Raw genomic sequence first — 27761 nt, 5'->3', positions numbered from 1 at the left:
AGTGGCTGCAGCGGGAAGGGGTTAATAATAAATTTTGTGTTACATCTCACAAAACAGAAAATTTTTCAATTGTAATTTTTTTTAAAAACGTTCCCATGTGCAGATATTTTTGTTACATACATGGTTTGGTGCCCCCTGGTGTTCTTTTGATTTCTTCTCTCCACCTAATGTGTGGACTCAGTAGCACTGCCTGGATCTTCTTGTACACAGGTCACGGATTAATTCCTGCAGGCCAGTTCATTAGAATCGGCGTGCTGGATTTATTTTTATGGCAAGATTGGAGCAAAATTTTTTGGTTGAGAATTAATTTAATCCTAACAAGATATCTGTGAATATACGGTACCAATTATCCGGATAATGATATTATTCTTCATTGTGTGTATGTAAATCCAGCCTATATGTGGGTGGACCCTATCACATTACAATCCTTCCTTGGGGTGGGGGGGGGTCACTCCCTCTTTATGATCACATGCCCGTGTGATGATTGGCTGTTTCATCCCCAATTTTGGGTTTAAATAGAGTCTATGATGCACATGTACTAGCAGAAGAGAGAAACTTGACACACAAGATAATGGCGCTTAGTATCATGTTGCTGTGGTTAGTTGGCTGTTTACTCATTCAGGCGACACCAATAAAGGTAAGTAAGGATGCTTCAGTCTCTGAACTGTAACTGTATCCCATGCTTCTCTTACAAGGAGAGGTAGATAGTCCTGTATTTAGTACTTTTCTCATTCTCCCAATATAAACATGTCTCTATTTTCTCATAGAAAACAAAAGATGCTGGAAAAAGTAAGTTAAGATTTTTCTATCTATCTATCTAACCTTATTTCCATTTTTCTTCTCCCAATTAACTCTGCTAATTTTCCTTCTTTCCCTCATGCTTTTTGTTATGGTTTTCACGGTCAATAAAACAGTTACTAGTAATTCAGTTCACCTATCCAATTGCCACTTTAAAGTTGCTCCATCCTCACTTGTACTAACTCTGCCAATACAAATGTATAAAAATGACAAAAATCTTAAGCTTTCTCTGCTTCTTCCTGACTCTAAAAACACATAGAAGAGTACTCACTGTATTATCAAATGGAAAACATACTTTATTTTGTCAGTATTCAACATGTTCAATAGAGGCTAGTCTGCTTTTGGGACAGATTTTTTTGTTTCTACAGATGGTTATTATGTATCACGAAAATTGTTGCCTATGTGAATTATAATGATCTTGCATGGTAAATGTTATCCGTACAGTGAGAGAACAATTGCATCTTGAGTATTGTTTTTGCTGAAATTGTGAGGCTAGGATGGGAAATATCATTATTGTGCTGGTGGTTCTTATTTCTAATCCAACATTGATGCCCCTATTTGCATTGTTCAAATTATGTTCTTGCAGAGGCGTTACTTGAATCTCCTGAAATTTAAGTAAACAAAATTCTCCCCAAAAATCATCATAAGTGAACTCTAGTGAACGCAGTGTTTTGCTAAGGGTAAAAATGTTCTAACATTTGTGCTGCTACTTTGGTATTACATTTTAATTTCTTTTTTTTTTTTTAGCAATTGCCCCTTATCCTTACGCTGACAGCAGAGCAATGTTTGAAATAATTAAGGAAGCAAACAAAGGTGAGATGTGTGTAATATTTGCTAATGAAATTACTGCATTGTATTGATAAACAAAACTTTTTGGGGCAATTTTTGGGTGTTTTTTCATCATTGTGAAAATCTGTCAATATAGACCTAACTATTTGTCCTTTCTCATCGCAGACATCGCTGTCTTCCTTGTGGGTGGTGACATTAACGTTAAACACTCACGTAGTGCCAAAGTATGTCCTGGGTGCCAATGGAAAAAAATCAGCAAATGGAATGGTAATAGTTCCGTTTGTCGTGTCCCCTGATTATTGTAAGTTATCCCTATTATAGATCTGACCTGAGATACTTGTGTCTAGAGATGAAGTTTGTCAATATTTGAAACCTAAAAACATAACTCTGTTCTTCTGTTTCCAGCTAGTTTCGAAATATCAATGTTCGATACGCTCATGAAGGAATTTGAGATTATGACCTGTGTACAGTTTGTCAATAGAAGCAATGAACACGACTATATCAGTATAGAGACTGGAGGAGGGTATGGAAATCTATCATTTAAGCTTAACTATAACAGTGTCCACAAAAATGAATCCATGAAGAATGAAAATCAGAGGGGTTGTCTCATCACAAACAACCTCTTTAATATTATAGCCATGAGTCCAGCTACCGAGGCACCCAACAGCGCTCTTGGCTTTTTTTGTAACTCCCAGTGTGCAGCCAACTCTCCATTCACTTCTATGGGGAGTGTGGTCGTCCTGAACTGGGGTCATGGATTCACAGATCTCTCGATGGGTGAGGGCCCCAGGGTTGGGACCCTTACCTCTCAAGTATTTATGATGGGAATACCCCTTAAATTATAGTATAAGTACTCTATTAGTTTTGCAAATGTATAAAAAATTTAGATTTTCCATTCTTCACTATTTTCAAGCTTTTTGCAGTCAGTAAATAGCAAAATTCTTCTTTCTCGCAGCTGGGAATTTGCTACAGTGGTATGTAATCTAAGCTATCCTCTGTAAGCCTAACAGTCAAGGCTACCTACACTGATACATTGGAGCGAGCTAGACCAGAGAGTATTGTCTACACTGGATATAAGTGTAGTAAACTCCCAGTGTGAGAAGGTTCTGGTCTTTACAGGTTTTTAACCTCTAAATGTATGTTTTCATTCACTGACAGCAAAATAAGGGCTTGGAAATGGTGAGGAAATAAAATGCCATGTATGTTCAAAAAAATGGAAGAACTTTTTATTGTAAATTAATTTTATGGGAATATACTTTGATAGCCTATCCTTAATATAGGCAACCATTGTGTGATCAGTGGGGATTTGACCCAGGGACCCCCCCACCCCCACTGATCATGTGCATGGATGTGCTGCTGTGCCTGTAGAGATGCAGCATCTTCTTCTGCTGATTATTGGGGTTTCCGGGGTATGGACCTCCACTCATCACACATTGATATCCTGACCTAAGGATAGGCTATCAACGTACATTTCCAGAAGTCTCTTTAAGCTTTATGTACAAAAAAAACAGAAACCCCCTTTAATGTGTTTACTGTTCATGTACTAATATGGTACTTGATGCTGTTATGTTTTTCAGGTGTTGGTCGTATGTTGGGAAGGTTGAAGGTAGACAGATATTGAGCCTTGATATGCCTTCCTGTATAAAATACACTCTGGTACCACATGAATTCATGCACAATGTTGACTTGAAGGATCACGAGACTGATATCTCATTATTTTTTCTTAAATAGGGGATTACAGCAATTTTATCTTGGATGGAGGAGATACTTTTCAGCTACCATATGGCTACAACTCAATCTTGCAATTTAACTCGTAAGTATATGAAAAAGTTGAAAGTACACGTACATTACTGTAGAGTACCCCATTTTGGATGTATCATGTAAGCTATATTCACACAAAATAACAAGATTATCATGATCTGTTAACCCCTTCGCACTTTGCCACTTTTGACCTTCCTGACAGAGCGTCATTTTTCAAATCTGTCATGTTTCACTTTATGTGGTAATAACTGCGGAATGCTTTTACCTATCCAAGCAATTCTGAGATTGTTTTCTTGTGACACATTGGACTTTACATCAATGGAAAAATTTGCTCTTGAAATAGGCCGTGAAAATTAAAATCAAAATTTTTTCAAAGAAAATATAGGTTTAGCTAATTTTTTATCATTTCCACAAGGACTAAATGAGAAAAAGCACTGCAACATTTGTAAAGCAATTTGTCCTGAGTAAAACAATACCCCACATGTGGTCATAAATGGCTGTTTGGACACACGGCAGGACTTAGAAGGGAAAGAGCGCCATTTGGCTCTTGGAGCTCAAATTTAGCAGGAATTTTTTTGGGAGGCCAAGTCGCATTTGCACAGCCCCTGAGGGGACAAAACAGTGAAAACCCCCCACAAGTGACCCCATTTTGGAAACTACGCCCCTTAAGGAAATTATCTAGGGGTATAGTGAGCATTTTTAACCAACAGGTTTTTTGGCGAAATTATTGGAAGTAGGCCATGAAAATTTAAATGTTTTTTCAAAGAAAATGTAGGTTTAGCTATTTTTTTCTCATTTTCACAAGGATTAAAGGAGAAAAAGCACTGCAACATATGTAAAGCAATTTCTCCTGAGTAAAACTGTACCCCACATGTGGTCATAAACCACACAGCACGGCTTAGAACGGAAGGAGCGCCATTTGACTTTTGGAGCTCAAATTTAGCAGGAATGGTTTGCGGAGGCCATGTTGCATTTGCAAAGCCCCTGAGGGACCAAAACCATGTTGCAAAGCCCCTGAGGGACCAAAATCATGAAAATGCCCAAAAAGTTACTCCATTTAGGAAACTACACCCCTTGAGGATTCATCTAGGGGTGTAGTGAGCATTTGACCCCATAGTTGTTTCATAGGTTTTATTAGAATTTGGACGTGAAAAAGAAAAGTTTTATTTTTTCCAATAAGATGTTGTCGTACTGTAGCTATAAAAAAATTATTTCCATAAGGAATAAAGGAGAAAAATCCCTCCAACATTTGTAAAGCAACTTCTCCAGAGTACGGGCAGTGAAAATAAAAAAAAAATCCTTTTTCTTCAATAAGATGTAGCTTTAGCTCAAAATGTTTCATTTTCTCCACAAATAAAGGAACAAAAGAACCCCAACATTTGTAAATCAACTTCTCCCTCGTACGGCAATACAACATTTGTGGTCATAAACTGCTGTTTGGACACACGACAGGGATCAGAAGGGAAGGAGCGCCATTTGGCTTTTGGAGTGCAGATTTTGCTGGATCGGTTTATGGTCGCTATGTCACATTTGCAAAGCCCCTGTGGGAACAAAGCAGTGGAAACACCCCAGAATTGACCCCATTTTGGAAACTACACCCTCAAGGTATTCATCTAGGGGTGTACTGAGCATGTTAACCAGGCAGGTGTTTTGCAGAAATTAGTGTGCACTCGATGTTGCAGAGTGAAAATGGGATTTTTTGCATAGATGTACCAATATGTGTTGCCCAGTTTGTGCCACCATAACAAGACAGCTCCCTAATTATTATGCTGTGTTTCCCGGTTTTAGAACCACCCTACATGGGGCAATAATCTTTTGCATGGATATTCGACCAGGCTCAGGAGTGAAAGAGTACCATGCGAAGTTGAGGCCTCGTTTGGCGACATACACAGTATTGGTTCACAATTGCAGAGGCTCTTATGTGAAATAATAAAAGAAACCCCTGAGAAGTGACCCCATTTTGGAAACTAAACCCTTCAAGGCATTTATTAAGGGGTGCAGTGAGCATTTTCACCCTAGAGGTCTTTTCCATAAATGATTGTGATGTGGATGGTGCAAAGTAAAAATTTAAATTTTTCCCTAGATATGCCATTTCAGTGGCAAATATGCCATGCATAACTTGTGCCACTGGAGACACACACCCCAAAAATTGTTAAAAGTGTGCTCCCGGGTATGGTGATGCCATATATGTGGAAGTAAACAGGTGTTTGGGCACACTGTAGGATTCAGAAGAGAGGGAGCGCCATTTTTTGCTTTTGGAGCGTTGATTTTGATTTGTAGTAGTTTTGTTTGGAGTTTTACTGGTATTTTAGTTTATAATGTGGGGGCATATGTAAGCTGGGCAGAGTACATCAGGGGCATAGTCAGGTGGTATAATAATGTTTTAAAAAACAAAATAATCCATAAATATTTGTTACGCTGTGAAGCAATCCTCTCTGCACAGGCCGGTGTCGCGCTGATAAATGTCCTTTCTTATCCTCTTTTCGTCCACACTCCGCACCTTTACAGTTTGGGGAATTTTGGTGGGAACTGTCGTCCTGCTATAATACGGGCACCCTCGCTTCCAGCAGATATGTTTGGGCCCTCCCCTTCCTGGTTCCCTAATTTTGGGGCCTTGATAAATTGCCTTTTGAAAGAGAAGAAACGTTCCCCTCGGGCCGGCACAACTGCATATTTTGCTTTCCTGACATATTAGAGCCTTAACAAATTATTTTTTTCATAGACGTAGTGATATTAGGGCTGTTTTTTTTTCAGGACGAGCTGTAATTATTATTGGTACCATTTTGGGGTACATGCAACTTTTTATCCTATTTTTTGGGAGGCAAGGTGACCAAAAAACAGCAATTCTGGCATTTTTCTTTTTTTTATACAACGTTCACCACGTGTCATAAATTACATGTTAACTTAATCTGCGGGTCAGTACGATTACGGCGATATCAAATTTATAGCAATTTTTAAGTTTTATAACTTTTTGCACAATAAAATTACTTTTGTAAAAATAAGGTATTTTTTCTGTCGCCATGTTCTGAGAACAATAACTTTTACATTTTTTAGTCGACGGAGCTGTATGAGGGCTTGTTTTTTTTTGCAGGACAAGCTGTAGCTAGTATTCGTACTATTTTTGGATACATGCGACTTTTTGATCCCTTTTTATTCCAATTTTTGTAAGGCAAAGTGACCAAAAAACCGAAATTCTGGCATTGTTTTTTAAGGTTTTTTTTACGCCATTCACCGCGTAGAATGAATAACATAATATTTTTATAGTTCAGGACATTATGGACGCGGCAATACCAAATATGTATGGTTTGTTTATTTTTTTCAATAATAAAGGACTTGATAAGAGAAAAAGGGCGATAGTGTTTTGTTTTATTTTATCACTTGAAACTTTTATTTTATTTTTAACAACTTTTATTTTTACACTTTTTTAAACTTTTCTTTAGTCCAACTATGGGACTTGAAGGTCCAACTGTCAGATTATTTTTCTAATACATTGCACTATCTACGTAGTGCAATGTATTAGATCTGTCAGTCATTCACTAACAACAAGCCGATTAGGCTTCGCCCCCGGGCAGGGCCTAATTGGCTTCCATAATGGCAAAGCAGGATGCCATTGTTAGGCCTCCTATTGCCATAGTTGCAGTCGGCAGTCCTGCGATTGCAGTGCAGAGCTGCCGATCTGCTGCCAACCACTAAGATGCAGCGATCGCTTTCGATACCGGGAGGCCAGTGTTAGGCCTCCGGTTGTCTTTGCAGACACCGGCATCCCGGCAATTTCATTGCTGGGGTGCAGATGAGCTGCAAACACCTTGAATTCAGCGATCGCTTTTGACTGCTGCATTTAAGGGGTTAATAGCGGGGATCGGAGCAAACTTCGGACCTCACCATTTCCCCAGGGTGTCAGCTATAACATGCAGCCGACACCCAGGTATGGGGGCACCAACTCAGCTTCTGGGCCGGTGTTCACCATTTGTCGTATGGATACGGCAAAAGGCGGGAAGCAGTAGCTTTCCATGAAGTATCTATACAACAAATGTCGAGAAGGGATTAAGGTAACTAACCAGGAACATAAGAATCCGATCCATTTTTTAATTTTTTTTTTTTACAAAATGATCAGTTGTGATCAGCGAGAGAACCCAGAAGCAAGTGTTCAGTTCCCCTGCAGCGCCACCACAGAGGAAATTAAGCATTACGCAGTGTCCCTTTAAATCGATAGGCTATCTGTGTAATGCATGATCATGCTGGGTGCTCCAGAGCAAGAGATGCTTTTTGTAACCACGTTTTGTAAGGCACTAGAAGGGGAACTCCCCCCACTCCATCATTGTACATGAAAAAATGAAAACCCATGAAGTCTAATCTAATTTTAAATATAACCGACATGCGCTTCTTTAGGCATATGATTAACAATAGGCACCTCCCATAGGAATTACTACAGCACAGGAAAGCCATCAATGGACGTTAAATCTGACCCTACCATAACTCTTGGACAGTATGTAGGACTGGATGATTCGGATGTGAAGAAGGTCAACGCGCTCTATAATTGCAGTAAGTACTTATATTTCACCCTGATGTTATAATAGTGATGACGATACGACTCTGCATCATGTGACCGGCCCTGCTGTACTCTACGTACTCACTGTACTACTTGTACATAGAGTACAACGGGGAAGGTCATATAATGAAGAGTCGTATCATCATCAAAAAAGACTGTGCACCTAGACTTCCGGTCCGCCGGCAGCGGTATAAAAATCTATGAAAATCTCAGAATGAGCACGACGGGGGACCGGAATGTATATTAGCGAGTATACCTACATATTGAAATGAGTACACTGTAAATAATTTTTGGTCCACACATAACCCCTTTAACCTCTTAAGGACAAGGACAATTTTGGCCTTGAGGAAAGAACAATTTTTTTTATATTTCCCTCTTTGCATCCCGACGCACATAACTTTTTTTATTTTTTTACGACGTAGTTGTATGAGACTTTGTCTGTTGCGGGACGAGTTGTACTTTATGTAGGTACCATTTTTTGGTACAAATATATTATCGTTTAATTTATATACATTTTCATTTTGGTGAAAATGCTGAAAAAAAGCAGTTCCGCTGCAGTTTTATTATTTTATTTTTTTTACACCCAACACCGATCATCATAAATAATGTTATACATTTGTTGTACAGGTTGTTATGGTCGTGGCAATACCAAATATGTCTATATTATTTCATGTTTTGGGACTTACTGTATATTTCAAAAAGTTTATTTATTCTAAAAAATTTGCATTTCTGTGTATTTTTTTGACAATTTTTCTTTATTTAACATTATTTAACCCGGGGCAAAGATTCAGATTGGCGCCCCCCCCCCCCAATTTATTTCCCGACATCTCCTTCCCCCTCGCCATGTTTTCTTTCTTTACCAATCAATGAGGTGTAATTTTTTTTTCACAATTTTTTTAATGTAACTCTAGTATAAAAGCATTTCTACATTTTACAAGCGATGTAGTTCTATAATGTAATTAACATAAAAATAAATGAAAATAAAATAAATTAAAGAGGCCACACACAGCCCCCTGTAGATAGCGCCACACAGCCCCCTGTAGATAGTGCCACACACAGCCCGCTGCCCCTTTGTAAATAGCGCCACACTCCCCCCCTTGTAAATAGTGCCACATTCCCTCCTTTTAAATAGCGCCACACTCCCTCCTTGTAAATAGCGCCACACTCCCCCCCCCTTGTACTTAGCGCCACACTGGAACAGACCGGTCAGCGGTAGCCTACCGCTACCACTCTCCGCTCTGCCTGGTGTGACTTACCGGAGAAGCCGACGAGGTCATTCGGTGCAGGCAGCGGCGGAGTTCCTTCTGACTAGGGTTGGTGACAGCCAGGGCCGACCTTAGCTTGGATGGCGCCCTGTGCGGGACTCTCTATTGCCGCCCCCTACACAAACCAAAAATTAACCACATATATGGACACGCTGGAACATATATACTGTACATACATAAAGACAGATATTTAGACATACAGGCAAATATACATACACACATCTGGAACATACACATACACATACAGGTAAATATATAGACGTACAGACACATATACGCACACACACCGGCAGATAAATACACAGACCGGAACATATACAAATACATAAAAGGCACAAATATACAAGCACAAAGACACATTCACAAACAGACCCATATATACCCACACAGGCACACATGTACACAACACAGATAATGTAGTAGATGTTACCTGCTGTCCTATGTAACAACACAGATAACACACAGTGATAACTCTCTGAGTACAGATAATGTAGCAGATGTTACCTGCAGTCCTATGTAACACCACAGATAACACAGTGATAACTCTGAGTACAGATAATGTAGTAGATGTAAGAGACAAACACATGCAGAGACACAGACAGACAGAGACACACACACACACACACACACACACACACTGTAACATATACACATACAAACACAGAGACACACACAATGTATTCACACTACACAGACATATACACACAGACACTCACCATGTCTCCTTGCTGACAGGTCAGGACGGGCTGTGGGCGGAGCTTCCTCTCTGCTTCGGCGTGTGTGTAGAGCACAGAGGCAGATGCTGGAAGGCTGCAGCACGGGAGTGGACCTGTGCCCTGACCTGAGTCTCATCTGACCTCATGTCACTGATGTGAGGTCAGGTGACAAGTCAGGTGACTGGACTGGTCCACTCCCTGGCCGTCACAGACCCGAGTCAGAACGCCGTAATTTCCTGGCTCTTCCTAAAGCTGCTGCAGGTGTCCGACATACGGGGCGCCTGTCAGCAGCGATCAGCTGCTCTTCGGTGCCCCCCCTTTCCCTACCACCGGGTTGCGCCCAGGGCACATGCCCCGCCTGCCCCCCCTAGCTACGCCCCTGATCTCAGTATGCCCCAACAACAGACAATATGGTCAGACAGCCCTGGGGTCCCTCAATGGATCCTAGGCTGTCTGGCCATACAAGTTTTGGGCTTAGATCGAGTCACAGGGATTTTCTGTGATGCGATCAAAGGGCAGTCCACCCTCCTCTTATTTACTTTGAATGCTGCAATCAGCTTTGATTGTGCAAGGAGTTAACCTCTTCTCTCCGCCGTTGGAGTGGGTCTGCGGCTGTCTATTATAGCCGTTGCCCCGCTCTTGATCACTCACGGACATGACTGTAACACAGGACGAGAATGCTCGTCCTACTGCGCAAAGTACCCGCCGCTCAGGACGAGTATTCTCATCCTGAGTCGGCATGTAGTTAATCTCTATATGTTATGTCTATGGCTGGGCTAGATCAAGGTGTGTGGAGGTCCCTGAGTAATATGGGTCCCTAGCAGGGACGTAACTAGGAAACACTGGGCCCTATAGCAAACTCTTAAATGGGGCCCCCTCAGGTGCCACACACAGCCCCCCTTATAGATAGTGCCACCCATAGATTGTGCCATACAGCCCCCCTGTAGACAGTGCTATACAGCCCCGCCTGTAAACAGTCACATCCCACTTGTAGATAGCGCCCCCTACCACCTCCCTTGTAGATAGTGCCATACAGCCCTTTGTGGATATCGGCATGAAACCCCCCTGTATATAACGCCATACAGTTCTCCCTGTATATAGTGCCACACAGCTCCCCTCCCATGTATGTATTGCCACACAGCCCCCCTTAGTAGATAGCGCCACACAGTTACCCCTTAGTAGATAGTGCCACACACAGAACCCTGTAGATTGTGCCACACACAGCCCCCTGTAGATAGAGCCACAGCCCTCTTTCTTGTAAATAGTGCCATACAGCCCCCCTAGTAGATAGTGCCACAAAGCCCCCCTTAGTAGTGCCACACAGTCCCTTGTATATAGCACCACACAGCTCCCCCATGTGTATAGTGCCACAAAGCTCCCCCTTGTGTATAGTGCCACACAGCCCCCCTTGTATATAGTGCCACACAGCCCCCGAAATAGTACAAGGCAATGGCACATCCGAGAAAGTTGTATCAGCCAGGGGGAATGTCAATCAAACATGGAAAGGTGAGTTTGGAGGCAGGACTATGTGACTCTTCAGGATAGCGGCACCACCCCATGACCCTTTAATGAGTAATTAGCATATGGTGTGCGCCGTCTAAAAGTGGATTTTATAGATTTTTGCTGCGTCTGAAAAAACAGCATACATTCGGAAATATTGTCAGGTCATGTATTACCGCATGGTGGCGGTTCAAGGGGTTAAAACTACCAGACAGGTTTCCATTAAATATACAACAAATAAAAAACAATTGTATGTGCCCTGCAATTTTGTTATTATAAATATATCCTATATAATTAGAGCACCAGAACCAAGCTCAGTACATAAATACAGCACTAGAACCAAGCTCATACATATATACGGCACGAGAACCAAGCTCATACCTATATACGGCACTCGAGCCAAGCTCATACCTATATACGGCACAAGAGCCAAGCTCATACATATATACAGCACCAGAACCAACCTCAGTACTTAAATACATAACTAGAACCAAGCTCTGACATATATACAGCAACAGAATAAACATCAGTACATACATACAGCACTAGAACCAAGCTCAGTACACATATACAATAACAGAACCAAAGTCAGTACATATATACAATACCAGAACAAAGCTCAGTACATATATACAGCACCAGAACCAAGCTCAGTACATAAATACAGCACCAGAATCAAGCTCAATACATAAATACAGCACCAGAACAAAGCTCATACATATATACAGCAACAGAACAAAGCTCAATACATAAATACAGCCCCAGAACCAAGCTCAATACATAAATACAGCACTAGAACCAAGCTCATACATATATACAGCACGAGAGCCAAACTCATACATATATACAGCACCAGGACAAAGCTCAGTACTTAAATACAGCATCAGAACCAAGATCAGTACATATATACAGCACCAGAGCAAAGCTCAGTACATATATATAGCCCCAGAACCAAGCTCAGTACATATATACAGCACCAGAACAAATACAGCTATATTTAGTGCAACCCCTGCCGTATAGGTTTGTATGGCGTAAAACTGCAGCTCCCAGCATGGCCCAAACAATGGTAAGGATATGCTGGGAGATGTTGTTTAAAAAAAAAAAATCAAACCACCCATCATCTCGCTGCAGATCATACAATGACTACAGTGCTGATTAGAGGCAGAATAAACATTTTTATTAAGTGACTCACCGGTGCCGTCTCAGATTCTAGTTCTTTTTCTCTTTTCTTCTCCCACCAATCCAGACCTCTATGATGGATTTCTCCCGGCCACAACCCATTTCTGCAGTTTTCAGCTCAGAAGTCTTCAGCTTCTCACTTTCAAAACATTTCTGCACCTATAAACGAAGATAAATTCTCAACACCTCTAAATATAAAAGTGCCATACACTGCACCTCTAACTATAAGAGCGCCATACACTGTGTCCCTGATTATTATAGTATCATACACTGTGTACCACATACACATCATGCCCCCTGTAGTTAGTGCCCCCATAGCCCCCCTGTAGATAGTAACTCCCATAGAGCCTCTGTAGATAGTGCCCTACATAAAAGCCCCTGTAGATAGTGCCCCACATACAGCCCTCTGTATATAGTGCCCAAATATGGACTCTAGAGATGCAATGCAATAGTGCTAACCACTGAGCCAACCTGCTGACCTATATATAGATAGTGCCACACAGCTAACCCACCCCTGTATATAGTGTCCCACATATAGCCCACTCCTATAGATAGTGCCCTACAAATAGCTCCCACGATAGTTCTCCACATATAGCGCACCGCTGTATAGTGTCCCACATATAGCCCACCCCTTTAGATAGTGCCCTACATATAACTCCCCCATATATAGTGATCCACATCCCCACACATAGACCCCCCCTGTAGATAGAGCCCCACTGTAGATAATGCTACTCAGTTTTAGTAGAAAAAAAAAATGTTACATACTCACATGATCCCGTTCCGTCCGGTGGCAATGCAGATCTGCTATCTTCTGAGCTGGTCTGCTGGAGCTGAACGACGCAGGCGGCACTTCGTTGAAAGGCGCTGATTGAAAGGGCAGAATGACTTGCCCCGTCAATCAGTGCCCTTCAACCACGGAAGCGGCGTGATTACGTCATTGAAAGGCGCTGATTGGCGGGGAAAGTCATTAGACGCAGGTACAATTATCGCTATACACGCAGGTACAATTACTGCAAAAGGGGGTGGCTGTCGCTAGCATCGGGGCCCCCTCCGGTGCTAGCGGCACCACCGGGCATGAGAGGTCCCGTGCCGCCCAGACCATAAATGTTAGAGGCTCGGCGGCGCGGGCCCTGCAGTAGCGTCGCTACCGCCGTAGCAGCCATAACGGTTGCTAGCGGCGCCACCGGGCATATGGGGAGGGGGCGTGTTGGCGGGCAGCACAGGCCCCCTCATGCCAAGGGCCCCGTAGAAGCCACTATGGCTGCTACAGCGGTAGTTACACCACTGGTTCCTGGGCTATCCTTTTTATTTGCGGAAGGAATGAATACTATCTTAGAAAAAAATAAAAAGCTACAGTACAGATGAAAAATGAAAATAATATAGCTACACTATATTTAAAGATTACAAATGGTATCACAATCTATCACAACAACCATGCAGCATTAAAATAATACCACCATAAAGTGCTCGGACAATGGCATAACAATGCCCAAACAACAGCATTATATTGTGCCAAAATAATATTGCCATATAATGCCCAAATAATACCTCTATATACGACCTATATAATAAATATCACCGAACCTGCTGATTTGGGCAGTCTGGTGACTTTCAGAAGATAAGTGCTGCCAGAGAGTTCTGCTATTGGCCAATATCTTCCTCCCTATTGAAATAGATATGCACACTTGTTTGATCTGAGCATGCATGCTTATGGGGAAACGGAAGAAATAGATATATCACCTGAACGCGTGTTGTGCCGACTATCTTGTGTGTATAGTTATGGTATCAGAGACTTGTAGCACCCTGCTATGATTTGTCATGGGGAGAGTGGTGAAGGCCCCTGGATGGTGAAGGGCATTTGCCCATTTTGCCTCCCCTATAATCCAGCTGTGGTTTGAGGGTATGTATGTGTTTTAACGTCCTTCTGTTTTCCGTGTCCTTTTCTTTGCTGGGTCTTCAGGATTCTCATGGCTTCTGTGATTGCATCCACCCATCCATTTGTTGTCCTCTTCTTTTCCCTGCTTTTCTTCTGGGCATAATTATGTTTTCCAATGAATTGTTAGTTTTCATATTTTTTATGCATTTATGCTGCAAGTTTAAGTATGATTTCATGGCAAATTTTGTATTTTTTTTAAGATGTGTGTTCAAGAAAGTTTGTGAAATTATCAGGAACTTTCATCTATAGCTCAACTCTATCAAGCCAAGGAGGACCCAGCTGCTTTTATCTTATACAATCTGTCTACAAGGTACATATTAAATATCAAACAAACATCTGTTGTATTAAATACTTTTCCTGAACAAAAGCTTATTGGCTTTGAGCTTACACTGTTACTTCCTTCTCTTCCATCCCAGGTTTCCCTGCAGCTCAATGACATCAATATCTTATCATCTCCTGACTGTGATGATGCCTACATTAAAGTCTATGATGGAGTCAGTAAATCATCGCGTCTTCTGCTGGACAAGACATGTGGAAGCAACGTAGTTCCACCTCTAATTTCATCCGGATTTTACATGCTGATAGAGATTGTGAACAACCAGCCATCAGTTGAGAGCACATTTAGTGCTTCCTATCAATCAGGTAAGTGTCCTCCACTTTTCAAATCCACCTAAACAAAAACATGCTGGAAAAATAACTACCAAGGTAGGAGGCATGGGAGCTGCTATGTGGCCCAGCAGCTAAGGGGTCCATACAGGGGCTTAGATATAGGGGATGCAGTGGTAGCAGTTGCACCCGGGCCCTGGAGACTGAGGAGGCCCAAAATCCCCTCAGCCACATAAGAGGACACCAGTATTATAAATTATATATGGTAGGTGGGGGAGCTGTGAAAGATTTTGTATTGGGGCCCAGGAGTTTCAAGTTACGCCTCTAGGTCCACCTCCACTTATTGGTGAGGTGCAGTAAGTGATCGCTGTGGAAGAGTAGGGGCAGTGCCGGCTCAAGGTTTATGTGGGCCCTTGGGTGACAGACTTAGTATGTCCTTTTGTGGGGGAACTCATGGTGGCAGTAAAATGTCAAACGTCACTTTGTGCCCCCATATAGACGTTAGGCCCTGTTTATGCCCCAATATAGAAGTTAGGCCCCCCGTTTGTACCCCCATAAATTTAGCGCACTCTGTAGATACTGCCACACAGCCCCCCTATCAGGTAGTGCCACACAGCCCCCTCTCCCTGGTAGTGCCACACAGCCCCCCTCCCTGGTAGTGTCACACAGCCCCCTCCCTGGTAGTGTCAATCAGCCCCCTCAGGTAGTGCCAATCAGCCCCCCTCCCAGGTAGTGCCACACAGCCCCCCTCCCAGGTAGTGTCACACAGTCCCCTCCTCCGAGGCAGTGCCACACAGCCCCCCTTCCTGGTAGTGCCACACAGCCCCCCTCCCAGGTAGTGCCACACAGCCCCCTCTCCCAGGTAGGGACACACTGTCCCCCACCCTGGTAGTGCTGCACAGCTCCCCTTCCTGATAGTGCCACACAGCCACCCTCCCTGGTAGTGCCACACAGTCCCCCTCCCTGTAGGTAGCGCCTTTGAGGTTCCCTGTAGGAGTGCAATACCCAGCCAGAGAATTGCCGACCCTTTGACTGGGGATTCCTCTCCAGGGGCAACCCCAGAGCTATAGTCCCGGGCAGAGCGCTACTAGTACTCTGCCTGGGAACCATGCTCTGCTCTTGACATCACTGTCCATATATGGATAGTGATGTCCGGAACAGAGCTTAAGTCCTGGGCAGAGCGCTAATAAAGGCTCTGCTCCGGTACTCCAGCTCTGGGGAAGCCCCTGATATCACTGTACATATACGGATACTGATGTCAGGGGCAACCCCAGAGCCAAAGATACCGGGAAAAGCGATACTAGCACTCTGCCTGGGACACTGCTTTGCTCCTGACAACACTGTCCATACATGGACAGTGATGTCAGGAGCTTTCCAGAGACAGAGTCCCGCAGCAGAGCTGCTAGCACTCTGCCTGGGACTCCTTCTCTCCTCCTGAGATCACTGTCCATATATGTACAGTGATGCCATGACGACGGGGCCCCACAAGGGTAGTGGGCCCTGCAACTTGCCCGGGTTTGCCAGGTGCTGACGCCGGCCATGAGTACAGGGAACGGCAGTGGAAAATTAAATGCAGAACATTCATCCACCAAAGAAAGGACGAGAAACACCGGAGACCACTGAGGACTTCATGTCGTGAACTCACTTCCTGCTGAAAGTAGTCATGGTAGAGTGGGACCCCATTTAAAGTTTTGATATGAAACCCCATAACTCTGTTTTACACCCCTACTTGTTCTTCTGGGTTATTATAGACAAGAAAAAGTGACTACTATGACTTTTTTTAAACTTACACACTAAAAAGTTATGATTTAAACAAACCGAGAATGAACACTAAGTCAAATTCTTTTCACATAGTGAAATACGGAGAGACCTTCGTGGCGCAAACCGGGATTGTGAAATCTCCAGGATTTCCTAATATATATCCAACCCATCTGGACGTTGTATATAGCATCATAGCCCCTGAAGGATATACGGTAAAAAGTTACATCTCAAAGGCTGATAATCTCTCATGATTTTCATTAGGTTTGAAGTGTGACTGGACATTTACATCACATTCCAAAAAGTACAATCCCACATTTCTGATTGACTCAAGATATTTGTTGTTATCGATGCAGTCTGTTTATCATAATATTAGATATGAAAATAATGTCAATGTTGATTTTACGCAACAAAAATCATTGTTTAAAGCATTGCTTCTCAAACTGTAAGTTGGGCCTATACCCAGTTGGACACAACCGAGTGCCACTCGGACCATATTTCATGGCATCCGAGTGGCACCCGATAATTTTCACTAACCTATTCACTTAGTGGGTGAATTGGGTACGTGAACACGGACCCGACGTTCCGATCCATGGAAAGAGAGAACATGTCCTATCTTTCCACGGACGGGACTCGGGCGGCACGACGGTCTTTTGCAAGGGCCCTAACTGGTGAGGTGCCATACAGTTCCTTACAGGGCACTGCATGCCTGCCGAACACCCCAGATTCCACAGGACAGGAGGGAACTTCTACATTTCTTCTTGTGGCAAGAAAAGGCCGGAGGCGACTGGATACAGTGACTGATAATGGGCACTGTGGCTTACATGTGGCCGCTGTGTGGCCTTTTATCCAGCACACTTTCCACACGACATCCATATGCCCATATTTTGGTAAGGATGTCGACCACTAGTGACGCCCACTTTTTGAGAAGCAGTGGTGGCTTAGTCAAAATATTAAATTGACAATCTGTACTGTATTGTAATTCCACCAATCCCAGACTCACGCATACATCCTTTACATGTTTGTTTTTTTTACAGGTGGTTCTAAACTTCCTATTTTTTTGGATTCAAAATTCACCAAAATGCATCCCAGAGTATTTGATAATTAGAGATGGTCCGTTAACCACATCCCCAATCCTGGGCACATATTGTGGACGTCTTGACAACATACAGGTGGCGTCTACTGGCAATGTAGTACTTCTACAGTTCCACAGTGGGAATCTTATTGAATATAATGGGTTTTATGCAAAGTATAAGTTTGGTAAGTGAGATCAGATATTTGTTGAACCACGTTGAGCAGTTTTCAAATTATTTTACCAGCCACTGTCATATTTAGGTCCTTACTGACCACACAAGTATAGCTGTATGGGTATTGTCCTATCCTTGTACACAAAGGTTGAGGCCATAAAATGTCAATGACGTAAATGGGTTGCCTAATAAAGACAAGTCCTGGTCATATACCCTATTTTTTGTGTCACCATATTCTGAGAGCCGTAACGTTTTTTATTTTTCTGTCAAAAAAGCTGTGGGAGGTCTTGTTTTTTGCAAGATGGGATGTAGTTTTTATTGGTACTATTTTGGGGTACATGCGACTTTTTGATCACTTTTTATTCTATATTTTGAGAGGGGTGGTGACCAAAACATACTGATTCTAACATTGTTTTTCATTTATTTTTTTCGGTGTTCATTGTGCGAGAAAAATAACATTATAGTTTGGGTCGTTACGAACGCGGTGATACCAAATATGTGTACTGTGTTTTAACGGTTTCATTATTTTCCTATAATAAAAGACTTATTATAGGAAAAAAAATGTATTTTTTTTACACTTTTGTAAAACATTTTTATTAACTTTTTTTTTACTTTTTACACTTTCTTTTTTGACCTGCAGCTCTGATCGCTGCTAGAATACATTACACTATGTAGGTAGTGTAATGTATTCCAACTGTCAGTGTGACGTCACAGTCTCTCGGACAGTAAGTCTACGAGGACCAGCCAGTGGTTCCCGATGCACATTGTCATAGACACTGTCACCGACAGTGTGCATCGGGAACGACACAGTGACCTCCTGTCACTCTGATTGGTCCTGATAGGCTTCCGTACATGGCAGACACAGAGGCCATTGTTTGGCTTCCGGTCGCCATGCTAGCCATCGGCAAACCTCGCGATTTCATTGTGAGGTCTGCCAATGTGCTAGAAACCCCTAAAATGCGGCGATTGCAATAGATCGCCGCATTTAAGGGGTTAATTGCCGAAATCAGCGGAAATGAACCGCTGATCGGCAACAGTAGAGTGTCAGCTGTCGGGGACAATTGGCCTCCCAGTTCCCGATGCACTTGTCAGAACTCAGGAGCGGGGCAGTGGCTGTATCAGACAGCTGCAGCCCCGCTCTCATACATTCATGTGTTACAATACTGAGCTGTGCGGCCGCACAGCTTAGTATCGAAATACATGAAATAACGGTAGCGAACCGTTTTGGGGTCCACGGTATCGAAACAGTATCGAAGTTTCGATACATCATGCATCCCTATCCAGGACATGTATACTCTTTGTGTATATAGCTCTAAGGCCACTTTCACACCCAGTATTTTGCATTATAAGCCAAAATCAGGAGTTGGTCCAAAACACAGAAGACGTGCAAATATTTCCATTATACTTTTGCTATTCATGTTCCGCTTCTGGGTTTGGCTTATAAATAGTAATGCAAAATACTGACCAAAATCATGCAGTGTGAAAGTGACCTGTCAATCAATCTGCTGAACTCATTCCCTTTATTTCTAGAACATAATATCAACAGTTTCAGAAACATCAGATTAAACAGTGAGTATATAAGACCCTCCACGGACAGGGATATTCTCTAGTCCAGGACATGTATTCTGTATGTGGTATCAATCTGTTTAACTCATTCCTTCCCTTTTTCCAAGACATTAACATCAAACATTTTCATTAGATAACATCAAAACATCATTAGTGAGTATACGAGACCCTCCCCAGACAGGGGCATCCTCCAGTCCAGGACATGTATTCTGTCTTGTATTATGTATATAGCTATGTCAATGAATCTGTTTAACTCATTCCTTCCCTTTTTTTCTAGACATTATCATCATCAATTTTCATCAGACATTCGCAGCATAACATCAGGACATCATTAGTGAGTATTCGAGACCCTCCCTAGACAGGGGCATCCTCAGGTCCAGGACATGTATTTGTATGTATTTTACATGTCTTTGCTATATATTTATCTATAAGTACCGTAAATCAATCTGTTTAAAGCGGTTGTCTGGGCATGGGGCGGTTTTCCATACTGATGACCCATCCACAGGATAGATCATCAGTATATGATCGGTGGAGACCCGACACCCGGACCCCGCACCAATCAGCTGTTCCGTCTGCCTCTGGGCACCAGATTTTATGCAGTAAATGGTGTCGGAAGCAGAATGCTCCGGTCACAGTATAGCGGCCGTGCTGCAGTACTGCAACCCTGTTCCTATTCACTTGATTAGGAGCAGAGCTGCTGTCTTGAAGAATGGCCGCTATACTGTGACCGGAGCCATCTGCTTCCGGCACGGACATCCGGTGCCCAGAGTCAGCCGAAGCAGCTAATTGGTGCGGGGGTACGGGTGTCGAACCTCAATTAATTATATACAGATGACCTATCCTCCATACATAATCAGTATAAAAAACCGCCATGTGCCCGGACAACCGCTTTAACTTATCTCTTCCCTTTTTTTTTTATAGACACTAACATCAATAATTTTTATGAGACATTGGCAGCATAACATCTTAACATCATTAGTGAGTATAAAAGACCCACCCCAGACAGGGGAATTCTCCAGTCCAGGACATGTATTCTGTCCTTGCATATACTGTATATCTATAAGTCAACCAATCTGTATAACTAATTTCTAAAAATTTTTACTATATATTAACATCAATAATTTTCATTAGACTTGGCCAGCATAACATCAGAACATCAGAAGTGAGTATACGAGACCCCCCGCCCCAGACAGGGACTTTCTGCAGTGCAGGACATGTATTCCGTCTTTGTATTATGTATATAGCTATAACTAAATTAATCAGTTTAAAGGGGTTGTACAGGCACAGGGCGTTTTTTTTTTAATATACTGATAACATATCCACAGGATAGATCATCAGTATATGATTGGTGGGGGTGCAAAACCAAGACCCTGCACCGATCAACTATTCCAGATTCCTCTGGGCTCTAGATGTTATGCAGTGGCAGGTGTCGGAAGCAGATGGCTCCGTAAATTGTATAGCGGCCATGCTGCAGTACTGCTCCTATTCATTTGAATAGGAGAAGATCTGCAGTACTGCAGCATGGCTGCTATTGTTGACTGGAGCCATCAGTACACAGATAAGCAGCAACAAGTTGTAGCATAAAGCAGAGACGTGGTCAGGGATGAATTAAATTTCGGTACACAAATAAGCTGCTACAGTTTGTAGAGAAAGGAACTAGACTACAGGCAGGAACATCAATGGTCTGACACTCAGGAAGGGCAAGGGACAGGTTTATATAGTAAGCCAAAAGAGTGAGACCTAAAAGGCATTAACCCCTATCCGCACCAGGACGTAACTGTCCGTCCTCGCGGGAGGTTACTTCCCGCACGAGGACGTACAGTTACTGAGTTGGTCCCGGTGCACACCGTCGGCGACAGTGTGCACCGGGAACCGGGAGGTTAGCTGTCGCCGACAGCTGACACTCCCCTCTTGCCGGCCAGCGGTCCTTTGCCGCTGATTTAGGCGAATTAACCCCTTAAATTCGGCGATCGGGTGCAATCGCCGAATTTTAGAGGTTTCTAGCATATCGGCAGACCCCCGTCCGAAATCGCGGGGTCTGCCGATAGTTAGTATGGCAAACGGAAGCCAAACAATGGCTTCCGGGTCTGCCATGGACGGAAGCCCATCAGGACCAACCTTCGGCTGGTCCTGATAGGCTTCCTTTCAGAGTGACAGGAAGTCACTGTGTCGTTCCCGATGCACACTGTCGGCGACAGTGTGCATCGGGAACTTGGAAATCAGCTGTCCCCGACAGCTGACACTCTCCAGTGTTGCCGATCAGCGGCTCATCACCGCTGATTTTGGCAATTAACCCGTTACATGCGGGGCTCGATTGCGATCTCCGCATGTAGCGGGTTTGCAGCGCATCAGCAGCCCCCATGCAATCGTGGGGGCTTCTGATGCTTGTGATGGTACCCGGGGGCCAGACAACGGCCCCCAAGTCTGCCATGTATGTCGGCCTATGAGGATCATCCTCTGCTGATCCTCGTAGACCAACTGTCAGAGTGACTGTGACGTCACACTGACAGTTGGAATACATTACACTACCTAGGTAGTGTAATGTATTCTAGCAGCGATCAGTGCTGCAGTGTAAAAAGTAAAAAAAAAAGTTAATTAACAAAAATATAAAGTGTAAAAAAAAGTAAATAAAAATGTTTTATAAAAGTGTAAAAATAAAAGGTTTTGTTTTCCTATAATAAGTCATTTATTATAGGGAAAAAATGAAAACGTTAAAAAAAAGTACACATATTTGGTATCGCCGCGTTCGTAACGACCCAAACTATGAAACTATAATGTTAATTTTTCCGCACTGTGAACGCCGCAAACAAAACGGAAAACTGTCAGCATCGCTATTTTTTGGTCACCACCCCTCCCAAGATATAGAATAAAAAGTGATCAAAAAGTCGCATTTACCCCAAAATGGTACCAATATAAACTACAACCCGTCCCACAAAAAACAAGACCTCCCACAGCTTTTTTGCCGAAAAAATTAAAAAGTTACGGCTCAGAATAGCGTGTCTCAGAAAATAAATTATTTTATAGAAACATAATTTTATTGTGCAAACGCGGCAAAACTTAAAAAAAACTATACACATATGGTATCGGCGTAATCGTACCGACCGGCAGAATAAATGAAAACGTAATTTATTGCGCACGGTGAACGCTGTAATAAATAAAGAATTTAAAGCGCCAAAATCGTTGTTTTTTGGTCACCTTAGCTCTAAAAAAGATGCTGAGGGGCCAAAATGCTCACTATACCCCTAGAAAAATTCCTTGAGGGGTGTAGATTCCAAAATGGGGTCAATTTTGGGGGGTTTCCACTGTTTTGGTCCCTCCGGGGCGTTGCAAACCCGACATTGCACTGAAAACTAATCCAGCAAAATCTGCGCTCCAAAATCCAAAAGGCGCTCCCTCCATTCTGAGCCCTGCTGTGGGTCCAAACATCAGTTTACGACCACATATGGGGTATTGCCGTAATCGGGAGAAATTGCTTTACAAATGTTGGGCGGCTTTTTCTCCTTTATTCCTTGTAAAAATGAAAAAATTCTATGTTTCCACAGAAAAATAGGTGATTTTCATCTTCACAGACTAATTCCACTAAATTCTGCAAAAAAACTGTGGGGTCAATATGCTAACTATACTCCTAGAAAAATGCCTTGAGGGGTGTAGTTTCCAAAATGTGGTCACTTCGGGGGTGGGGGGTTTCGACTGTTTAGGTACCACAAGACCTCCTCAAACCTGACATGGTGCCTAAAATATATTCCTAAAAAAAGGAGGCCCCAAAATCCACTTGGCGCTCCTTTGCTTCTGAGGCCTGTGTTTCAGTCCATTAGGACACTAGGGCCACATGTTGGATATTTCTAAAATCTGCAGAATCTGGGCAATAAATATTGAGTTGCGTTTATCTGGTAAAACCTTCTGTGTTACAGATTTTTTTTTATTACAAATGAATTTTGGCAAAAAAAATGAAATTTGTAAATTTCACCTCTACTTTGCCTTAATTCCTGTGAAACGCCTAAAGGGTTAAAATACTTTCTGAATGTGGTTTTGAATACCTTGAGGGGTGCAGTTTTCAAAATGGGGTGATTTATGGGGACTTTCTAATATATAAGGCCCTCAAAACCACTTCAGAACTGAACTGGTCCCTGAAAAAATAGCCTTTTGAAATTTTATTGAAAGAATGAGAAATTGCTGCTAAAGTTCTAAGCCTCGTAACGTCCTCAAAAAATACAAGGACGTGAAAAAAAATGATGCAAACATAAAGTAGACATATGGGGGATGTTAACTAGTAACTATTTTGTGTGGTATTACGATCTGTTTCACAAGCAAATACATTTAAATATAGAAAAATGCAAATTTTTTACAATTTTTGCTAAAATTTGAAGTTTTTCACAAATAAATATTGAATTTATCGACCACATTTTTTCACTAACATAAAGTACAATATGTCACGAGAAAACATTCTCAGAATCGCTTGGATAGGTAAAAGCATTCCGGAGTTATTACCACATAAAGTGACACATGTCAGATTTGAAAAAATCATCTGTGTCCACAAGGCCAAAACAGGCTGTGTCCTAAAGGGGTTAAAGGAAAGGAATCCAGAGAGGCAAAAGTCAATAAAACCGACACAACAGATTCAGCAGTGGAGCTGTCCAACATCCCCTATAGCTCAATGAGAAGAGCTACTGCCTCGGACACAGGAGTTTTTGGGTTTGAATCCTGATATAGTCTATAGCTATAAGGCCACTTTTACACAGTATCTTTCTTATTATTTTGTATTAGTATTTATAATCCTAAACCAGGAGTAGGTTCAAAACTTGGAAGAGGTGCAAATCTTTCCATTTTACTTTTTCTATTTATTCTGTTTCTAGTTTTAGCTTTAAAAAAACTGAAGCAAAATACTGACCGAAATACTGCTGTGTGAAACTGACAAATGACCTGTCAATTAATCTGCTTAACTCTGTCCCTTCTTTCTAGACAATAACATCAAGTGTCATGGGAAGAAAAACATCGGAATAAAGGGTGAGTATAGGAGACCCCCACCAGACCAGGCCATTCTTGTCCAGGACTTATATTCTGTATGTGTATTATGTGTATATTGTGCATATACCACATGTGTATATACCATAGCTACAGTCAAACAATTTGCTTAACCCATTCCTTTCCTTCTAGACAATAACATCAACAATTTCTATCAGCTATGTGCAGCAAAATATTAGAAAAACATCAGAACATCAGTAGTCAGTATACGAGACTCTCCCCAGTCAGGGACATTTCCCAGTCCAGGACATGTATTCTGTTTGTATATTATGTCCTATAAGGATATAAGGCCACATTCACACAGCAGTTTTTATATATTATTTTGTATCAGTATTTATAAGCAAAAAACAGGAGTTGGTCCAAAACATGAAGTTACAAATCTTTCCATTATACTTTTTATATTTATGTTTTGCTTCTGGTATTGGCTTATAAATACTGGTGGAAAATAATGACCAAAATACTGCCACGTGAAAGTGACCTGTCAATCAATCTGCTTAATTTATTGCCCTTTTTCTAGATAATAACATCTACAGTTTCAGATATGGGCAGTAAAGAATCAGAATGAACAGTAAGTATCTGAGACCCTCCCCAGTCCGGGACAGTTATTCTGGATGTGTATTATGTATATAACTACAGTCAATGTGTTTAACTCATTCCTTCCTCTTTTTTCTAGACATTGCCATCGATAATTTTCATCAGATATGGACACCAGAACATCAATACATCAGTGAGTATGTGTCAACCGTGTGACTGGCATCCTTTCAGAAGTCTTATCTGTGTGCAATAATAATACTAAGCAGCCACCCCCTCGTAAATAGTAGGTGTGTGTGGATGTTCTTCTGGTTATAACGTATGTGTTCTTCTACAGGTCACCATGAAGAACCATCATCACTTTTTAATAGGCGCAATTTGACATCTTATAAAAAAGAAAAACGCAGAAAATAACTTTTTTATCAACAAACATTGAAAAGTCAACGAAGACTTACTGGATCCTCGAAAGGGAAAGAAAGGATTTTATTTGAGGCGGCATATAGGACATCAAACACAAAGCTACGAGACAACATGTAGAGCCCGAACATCAATCATCATCAGCGGCAATACCTTTCCTAAATTTGGCACCTGGATTTAGTTAATTCATTATTATTATTGCGGAAATTTTAAAAAAATATTTTAAAAACTCTGTTCTTCTGTTTTCTCTTTCATCTTTCACTTCATGTGTTTTCTGCTTGATGGGTAAATAAACAGAGTTATGAGGCTGAGGAGAGGGGAGAGTCCGGGAAAGTCCTGGAGGAGTTCTGATGATGACCATAATGGTTGTCACTCGGCTTTATAGCCATTCTCTATGGAGGAAATTAATTCCAATCAATGTAAATATCTTTTTTAATATATTCCCCTTTCCTAAGTATCGGTTCACTTGTCGGAATTGTCACGTTGGGTGCGTGGACCCACTAGGCCGTACCGCCTTAACGGTATGGCAGCTGGCCAACAGGACACAGGTCAAAGTCTATAGTTCGTATAGGTGTACCTATGGTAGCTTCAGACAGTAGGAAGATAGGCTCGGATAGGACTTAGGCAGCAGGCAGACACCAGGCGTGGTGTAGCAGGACAGGCATAGTACTCAGCGCAGCATGACTCCAACTCAATACGGCGCTTGAAGCAGGATAACTCGGGATACAGGTAGCAGGAACGGGAACACTTGAAACTGGAAGATACTTAGGAGACCATTTGCAGAGACCATCTAGGGTAACGACAAAAACGCTCAGGCAATGCAGGAAGGGGCAGAGCCCTTCTTATAGTTTAGTGTGCTTATGAGCTAATTTGGTCTTTAATTCAGGCACCCTACGGGACACAGCAGAGCGAAGCGGAAGTGAGCGCTGGCATCTCCTGAGGAGGAGACGGGGACCAGCACTCACTGATCCATGGCTGCTGCCGTCAGGAGGTAAGCAAACCTGGCGTCCTGCGGGGTCATGACAGGAATCAAGGCAAAATTATCTTGTGTATTTATCGCTGGAGATTTTCTAATCTGGAGATCTGTGTTGGACTTTCCCTTGCGGTTACCTGATGATCATGTCTGGTCAGCACAGAGGTGCAACAGGAACGCTGGGGAGCACACTAGACGCGAGGGCTGGAGTGGAATCTCTAAGTATATTACACAGCCTGGTATTTTTTCTAGTTTGAGCCCAAATGCAGAATTTTTTAAATTATGCAAAACCCTTTAAGGAGTCATTCTATCTTACATTCACCCCACATCACATTCTTCCCAGGGATTGTGTTCATTTATATGTATTATAGTCGGATTATATTTTATTAAATCATGAATTGTAAATTTGTATAACATTTCTACTCAAAAGTTTATTTTATTTTATTTTATTTTGTACTTTATAGATTGTGATTGTGTATTTTTTGTATAGGCAATTGTAGGTGTCAGAGGTGTACGTAGGAAGCCCACTAGTGCTTTCATAAATACTCCCAGCCACAGTCATTGCCTCAATACCATTGCCAGCTATATTAATACCTACAAAATTCCAGGCAGGAGGAAAAGCTAGCTACTTCCTGCCACATTAATGTCACCATTGAACTGCGCTTCATATTATTAGATGTTTTTCAACTTATTTAAAAGCCTTGTAAAACATCAACGCCATAACAGGGAGTGAAGGCTCGGGATCATCTGACTCATTCTTGGTGGAGAAAATATTTTGCAGGTAACAGAGATTTACCTGTAAAAACCATTTGGACAACACAGAATATGGGACATGTTTACCTAATACCCCACTGACAGGTTTACTGGGATATGTGGGAGAGATCCCTGCTGATGTTATGTGGTAGCTAGCCATTGCTAAAATACTCTATCACACCTGTAAAGTTATTGCTAGGCATTGGCTGCAACTCGTTTCGCCATTGATGGAGAAATTGGTGGATGCTCTGGGCTCTGTGTTGTGACTGTTGGGACCCTGTCCTATCTGAGGATGGGTACACTATCCATGTCCGAAAAACACCGGGGGTGGGGGGGTTGGTGCAATATTAAATTTTCCAGGTTTAGCATTTGTGGTCCTGCCAGCTCTTGGCTAC

General features: G+C 42.2%; 1 protein-coding gene across 6 annotated transcripts; it reads left to right on the top strand.

The window, feature by feature from the left end:
* Nucleotides 1-529: 529 nt before the first annotated feature.
* LOC142759121 (embryonic protein UVS.2-like) lies at nucleotides 530-25872 on the top strand. 6 transcript variants are annotated; one of them, XR_012883066.1, is made up of 16 exons: nucleotides 530-637; nucleotides 768-789; nucleotides 1546-1611; nucleotides 1753-1854; nucleotides 1993-2110; nucleotides 3165-3193; nucleotides 3319-3400; nucleotides 7769-7890; nucleotides 14694-14803; nucleotides 14910-15135; nucleotides 16954-17072; nucleotides 17895-18117; nucleotides 24630-24674; nucleotides 25210-25260; nucleotides 25366-25419; nucleotides 25561-25595. XR_012883066.1 is itself a non-coding variant. In XM_075860999.1 (15 exons), the coding sequence occupies exons 1-15, from the start codon at nucleotides 572-574 to the stop codon at nucleotides 25635-25637; spliced, it is 1461 nt and encodes a 486-aa protein (XP_075717114.1). In that variant the 5' UTR covers nucleotides 530-571; the 3' UTR covers nucleotides 25638-25872. The 6 variants fall into 6 exon arrangements, 2 of the variants coding, with proteins under 2 accessions (XP_075717114.1, XP_075717116.1); XR_012883068.1 differs by lacking the exons at nucleotides 25210-25260; nucleotides 25561-25595 and adding an exon at nucleotides 19948-20004 and having other exon boundaries at nucleotides 25366-25384; XR_012883067.1 differs by lacking the exons at nucleotides 25366-25419; nucleotides 25561-25595 and adding an exon at nucleotides 19948-20004 and having other exon boundaries at nucleotides 25210-25254.
* The last annotated feature ends 1889 nt before the right edge of the window (nucleotides 25873-27761 follow it).

This window comes from Rhinoderma darwinii, chromosome 4, assembly GCF_050947455.1.
Source record: "Rhinoderma darwinii isolate aRhiDar2 chromosome 4, aRhiDar2.hap1, whole genome shotgun sequence".
NCBI classification, from domain to species: Eukaryota; Metazoa; Chordata; class Amphibia; order Anura; family Rhinodermatidae; genus Rhinoderma; species Rhinoderma darwinii.
This window is presented reverse-complemented; position numbering and strand designations above follow the sequence as displayed.